Source organism: Micropterus dolomieu, linkage group LG06 (genome assembly GCF_021292245.1).
Source record: "Micropterus dolomieu isolate WLL.071019.BEF.003 ecotype Adirondacks linkage group LG06, ASM2129224v1, whole genome shotgun sequence".
NCBI classification, from domain to species: domain Eukaryota; kingdom Metazoa; phylum Chordata; class Actinopteri; order Centrarchiformes; family Centrarchidae; genus Micropterus; species Micropterus dolomieu.
In genome coordinates this window covers 457,615-464,367 of record NC_060155.1, presented here as the reverse complement: position 1 = coordinate 464,367, position 6,753 = coordinate 457,615, and the positions used below count along the sequence as shown (strand labels likewise).

At 39.1% G+C, this 6,753-nt stretch overlaps 1 protein-coding gene across 1 annotated transcript in view; it reads left to right on the top strand.

Annotated features, from left to right (window-relative positions):
• The first annotated feature begins 3,856 nt into the window (after nucleotides 1-3,856).
• Nucleotides 3,857-6,753, top strand: part of cnpy1 (canopy FGF signaling regulator 1) — a 36,745-nt gene continuing 33,848 nt past the window's right edge. Inside the window, exon 1 of the mRNA XM_046052001.1 lies at nucleotides 3,857-3,892. Coding sequence (XP_045907957.1) covers nucleotides 3,872-3,892 — 21 coding nt within the window. The 5' untranslated portion in view covers nucleotides 3,857-3,871. The remainder of the gene's footprint in view (nucleotides 3,893-6,753) is intronic.

Sequence of the window (6,753 nt, the reverse complement as noted above, 5' to 3'; positions counted from 1 at the left end):
TTCACCTCCTTGTCCTTGTCATCCTTTCCCTCTCGCTTCACCTCCGCGTCCTCTTCCTCCTCCTCTTCCTCCTACTTCTTCACCTCCATGTCCTCTTCCTCGGCCTCCTCGGCCTCCTCTAATTCTCACTCTTCTCACTCTTCCTGCTCCCTCCATTGTGCTCCACATGGACAGCTTACCTGTGGCTTATTTATAGGCTGATTGCAAAGTGAACTAATTATCTAAAACAGTTTTCACATGTGAAAGTGTGCCAGACAGTTGGCAAAATAGTGTAAATAATAGCCATACATGTGTATAGTTTTGCTAGGAGTGTGTTGATCATTTGGAAATTGAGTGTAAAGCAGTAAAAACTGTTGTGTTTACAGTTCTGCAAAAAGAGTGCTGTGCAGTGGATTGTACCTACAGTTTTGCAAAGTCTGTGTTACAAAATTGCAAACTAAGTGCAAAGCAGTGTTTGTGCTGTTAGTTTTGCAAACTCAGTGAGTGCTTTTGCTATAAGTATTAATAGTTTTAGAAATTGTGCTATAAGAATCACGGTTAGGGTTTAAGCATTCAGAAAAAACTGTAATCCATTTCTAAAATGTTAAGCTTTTCTTTACGTACATTTTCAAAACCTTAAATAATGTATACCCTGCGACCCTGTACGCAGGATAAGCGGTTGACGATGGATGGATGGATGGATGGATAAATAATGTATAATGCATCTACTGAAAAAACTTTTTAGACAGAAAAATGGGTATGTTCTGAAAATGTATAAAAATCTGGGTAAGGTCACCATTTTTATAGCATTAATTCTGCCAATCATTGACATGGGGAGTGTTCACCAGAGTTCAATATCACTTTTAAGTTTATCAAACAGAGCTTTGTTGTTCAATGTATAAAGCCTGTCACTTACATTTTTTTCCTAATCTACATTTTTTAAAGTAAAGATGACTCATTCACTTTTACATAGTTTGTTGGCAAAAATGCACACAATTGACCTCCAAGCCAAAAATTTAGGGTGGTTTACAGTAAAAGGAAACTGAATTACAAAAATCAATGGATTTCACATAGTTTACTGTATGCAGGTAGAGTTGAAACATGAAAAGTAATACAGTTTCAGTAATGCCATCAACTTTTTGTATTTAGAAAGTCGTTGTGCTATGATTGATTCCTTTTGGAAAGAAAACGTAGTAGTGTTTTGACAGAATGATTTGATTTTGAGTCAGGTTTGCTGTGTTTTGATTGAGTTTGCGTATGTAGAGAACGTTATTTTGCATTTTCAAATGTAGAGTTTGTGTTTAAAGAACAAAATGTGGTTTTAAGCAGAAAATGTACTGTTTGGCTAATTGTGTGAGGTAGGTGTGTTGCTGTGTTAAGCGTTTTGATAAAGTATCTTGAGTTTTGGTAAATGTTTGTTAGTAATTGAAAAAAACTGTAAACACTAAATCTAATCTCTGCATGTAAACATGGAGCACTACAACTGTGAAATGAAACCAGGATCACTTTCATAAGAAACACATTCTGATCAGAGCTCTGTAGCATTGTGCATTCAGTGGTGCTTTGTGCTGTAATCCTTTATATTACATTCCAGTCAGGAGGATCCGAACCAACTAAATATTGTAGGGGCAGATTTGAAATGTCACGTTGTAGACTTTGACAACAGGAACAGTGCCAAGTCATCTAGTGTGTAATCCCATATACCAACAGAGAAGAGGCGGGCTGACGACTGGGCTAATTAGTATTTTGTGGAAAACAAAGACTTGCAGCGTTACTGAGGACACACTGTAAACAGAATAAGTGCTTATTTAAAACAACATCTAACAGTGGGTGCCACATTACTGTGATAAAGCCAAGGTGGAATAGTTTCCCACAGGATTTGTGTTATATCCAGTGGTCCCTCTCCTCTGTTTGCCTTTTGTTCTCTGCTGTTTTCCCCATCCTATTGTACCTGTCTGTTTGTTTCCCCTTGTGAGTCTGCTTGGTTTGTAGATGGGCGTGGCTCTCTCCCTGGCGCCTGCACTCTGTGTCTCCACACACCTGCACCTCATTCCTAATCAACCGCCTGTTATCAACCCCGGTCCAACACGCCAGTATTCGCCAGATTGTCTGTGTATCTACTGTGGTACACAACTTGGCCAGCTAGTTTTTGAGTAACTGGCTTAAGGTTGTTTCCTTGTGTGTTTTTTTTCCTTCGTCTCTCAGACTTCCTGGACCTGCCTGCTCACTGCCCGCTGCTCCAGCCTCGTCATCTGCTCAGTTTTTTTCCTCGTCTGGACCTAGATCATTCCCCTTGCCTTCTGAGAACTCAGCCGTGCAATTCCAATAAAGCCCCATTGCTTTGCAAACTGTATTGCTGTCTCTGTAGTGCTTTGGAGTCCAGTTCACGTGTACTTAATAATTTGAGCATTTAGAAAACAGTCACCTGGTTAAAAGGAACTGAGTAGTGTACCAGAAGAAGATTTCATACTTGAACAAGTTTTCAGAATTTTAGAACCCACAGACAAACATATCTACCATAAACTTTATTATTCCTTGATGGTCAAACTGATGTACAGATGCATGGTAGATATATGGGAAGCTCTGAAGCATTTCTTACTAGTAGGATGATTTTTTATTGAATAAAAAAGGTAAGCAATATTCTGAAAAAAGTTGGCATAAAGTTTATCAAATACAGTGTTGTTAAAAGAAGAAGAGAGCTTAAGATAATGCATTTTATATGGTGGAACATTACAAATATGTTTAAGAATATTTAGAATGAGAAGAACATTTTACAAGTGGGGAGAAGAAAATTGGAAAATTTCTACCAAGACATCTTAAAAAAAAATTTAAATAAATGCTTCGAGATATATTCGATAAGAAATGAGGAGAGCAAATATTAATGTCTTTTAATTTTTATAAAACAGGGTAGAAACGTCTCAATATTATCCAACTTTACCAAAGAACAAGCTTTGGTTATTGGGGCTCAGATGTCAGTAGATGTTAAATATTGTATTAGGCAATTTTAGTAAACCCGTGGGGTGGTGATGGGACAGTGGATAAGATGCATGCCTTTGGTGTGAGAGACCAAGGTTAAAGAGCACATAGGCTCAGTGTGTGAATGGTGAATGCAGATGTAGTGTAAGTCTAGTGTCTAGTCGAAAAGACTAGAAAGGCGCTATACAAATACGGAGCATTTACAGCACAATGATGTCGCAAGTTTCGAGGGAACGTGCAATTGGCATGCTGACTGCAGGAATGTCCACCAGAGCTGTTGCCTGTGAATTGAATGTTCATTTCTCTACCACAAGCCATCTCCAAAGGCGTTTCAAAGAATTTGGCAGTACATCCAACCGACCTCACAACCGCAGACCACGTGTAACCACACCTGCCCAGGACCTCCACATCCAGCATCTTCACCTCCAAGATCGTCTGAGACCAGCCACAGCTGCTGCAACATACATAACCAAAGAATTTCTGCACAAACGGTCAGGAACTGTTTCAGGGAACCTCATCTGCATGCTCGTCGTCCTCATCGGGGTCTCGACCTGACTGCAACTTCGCACAGCCATTGAAGAGGATTGGACCAACATTCCACAGGGCAAAATCAACAACTCACTGCCTGAGGAAAATGGTGGTCACACCAGATACTGACTGGTTTCCCCCAGACCCCCACAATAGTGTATGGAGAGAGTTCTGCACACATTGCAGAATGGGCGTTGCCACATCCTGATTGGCCTAGAGGGAATCACCCAGCTGCACTCAATCCCTGCTGAGGAGTCAATGCAACACTCCCTGTCCAAGAGCTGCACTGAATGTTCCCTAATAAAGACCCAGTGTAGAGGAGATTAAGCCAAACCAATGGGAAAATAAATCAAAATAGCAGCAGTTACATACAGACTGCTAGAGGTGCATGATCGCTGATAGTGATAGGGTGAGTTTGAGTGTCATAATTGAGCTGCTAGCCAAAAAATTGTCAAGGTGAGAATATGAGTGATGGACTGGTGAAAGCAAGGTATGTTCTCTGAGAGTGGGGTGAAGAAACATCGCAAAGACCAAAATCGCTCATGTATTGTTTTCACCGCAAAACACCTCCAGCTCTCTCTGTAGCACAGACAATCACTGCTACATGTGTGTGCTAATCCATTCTTTCAGCCATTATTTTTTGTCTTCACGTACTGTGAACGCCACGACTACAGACTCCCGTCACAAGACGGCAAGTTGTGTAGTCTGAACAGAACGGCCATCGGCCGACGCTGAAAGCCACGTAGTCTGCACGACGTCTGTTGATTTCCAAATACGGTGACTGCCTGCCATACTGAGCCTGTCAACTGCTGAAGTACTACCTGCACATAGTGTTTGCTCATTGGTCCATTCGTGAAGCCTTTTGTCTTGTGCACTACTGACCGACAACACTGTAAACAAGTAAGTAACGTTTATTTGTATAACACCTTTCACAGATAAAAATCACAAAGTGCTTCACAATAACATGTAATACCAATACAACAAAGTAAAATACATTGCATAAGAAAATTTAATACAAATGGAAAACACAGAACAAAACCATAAAAACCCCACGTCTAACTAAAAGCCTGCTTGAATAGCAGCGTCTTCAGTTGCTTTTTAAAAGAATCAACAGAATTCACACAACATAGAAAGGAAGACAAAGCATTCCACAGCCTAGGTGCCACTGCTTGAAATGAACAATCCCCTCTGGTTTTAAAATGAGTGTGGGGAACCACTAACAACCTCTGACCTGATAACCTCAGACTACGGGTGGGAGTATTAAGCTGTATCAGCTCAGAGATGTAGGGAGGAACTTGACCGTGCAGAAACATAAACAAGAAGACGTTGTGGATTAGCCTGCTGTTAATTAGAAGTTGACCAGCGATGACATAGCAAGCTTTTTTGATAGCAGGACAATACACACAACATAATTGCTTCTCTTTTCTCTTTGTTTCTAATGCTTATCATTTTCCTACTCTGTACTATAGTATTTAGTGCTGTTGTAAAACATTTTAAACTGTTTCTGATGCAATTTTTTTCAGTTTAGTTTTTATCTTTTCAATTAGCCTGTTTTACACCCATACAGCACTTTTATTATATATATTTTATATATATATAACCTTAGAAATATCGCAAAAATAAGGCCTATTTTAAATGTTACAGATGCAGAAACTGTTATGTTATACATGCTTTTATCTCCTCACGCGTTGATTATTGCAACAGCCTCTTCACTTGTCTTAATCAAAAAACCCTAAATAGGTTACAGACCGTACAGAACTCAGCTGCTCGGCTCCTAACTAGGACAAGAAAATATGACCATATCACCCCTGTTTTAGCATCATTGCACTGGCTCCCTGTTTGTTTTAGGATTGATTTTAAGATTTTACTCATTACTTTTAAGGCTATTCATGGCTTGGGTCCTGATTATATTTGAGATATTTTAAGTCCTTATGAGCCCTCCAGTGGTCTAAGATCTTCTGGCAAGGGTCTCTTGTCTGTTCCTGGAGCTAGACTAAGAACAAAAGGTGACCGAGCATTTGCTGTCATGGCCTCCAGACTCTGGAACGACTTGCATGAGGAAATTAGGCTGGCAGGGTCGGCTTCTTCTTTCAAATCTCTTTTAAAAACTTACTTTTACCGGAAAGCATATCCAGATTTTATCTGAGCTGCCACTCGTTTTACTATTCCTGCCCTACCGTTCTTATCACTTTGTTTCCTTGTCTTATCTTCCTTATGTCTTACTGAACATATTCGTTATACTCTATTGTGATCCTTGTTCTTATATTCTGCATTTTATCCCCCTGTATCTTTTACCCACGTGGTTATTTGTTTTTGTATTTTATGTGTGATTTGTTGTGAAGCACTTTGTACTTTGTTTGATAAGTGCTATATAAATAAAGCTTATTATTATTATTATAAATATAATAATATATTTTTATGTGTTTATCTTAATAGAAATATTTTCATAAAAAAGGAGCTTTTCACACAACCTCATCAGAGCTAATGATAATGGTAGTAAATTTTAGCATGCAATAGTCAACTTAATAATCATATATAATGTATATAATCATAAAAAAAACGTAATTTCCCAACAACAAAAATGTGGCTAGTGAAAATGCCGTGTGGCTAGTAACTTTGGAAAACCACTAGCCACATTGGCTAGTGAGCAAAAAACTTAATGTCAAGCCCTGGTCGTCAACATTCGGGCCATAGATATTAGCAATGCATAAATCAGTATTATAAATACAAATGTTAACTATAATAAATCGACCCTCTGGATCTACAGTAGTGGTATTATGACTGAAGTGCATTTTCCTGTTTATCATAATGGTGACACCTCTTTGTTTGGTGTTATAGCAGGCTGAGTACGAGTGAGGAAACTGTGGTGAGTTTATCTGCTGTCTTGGATAAATGAGTATCCTGTAGTAAGATAATGTCTGTTTGCATATTATTTAGGTGGTTAAAGATTTTTCCCTCGAACCAACTCTGTGTACATCCAAAGAGGTGAGCTCAGGTGTCATCATTCAACTAATGGATGTAGTGTAGGCTAGTGTATGTATGTGTGTGTGTGTGTGTGTGTGTGTGTTGTATCCTTATGTGTGTGTGTGTGTATGTGTGTGTGAACATGAACATAGCGCAGATGATCGGCGTGTAAATGGCGGTGGAAGAGCAACATTAACAGAAGAAAAAAATAGTGAATCAAAAACAGAGGAAAATACACAGAACATTATGGGACAAATCACAGTGATACAGTTCAGCTTTTGCTGGGTTTGGTTCCTAGTAGAGCCA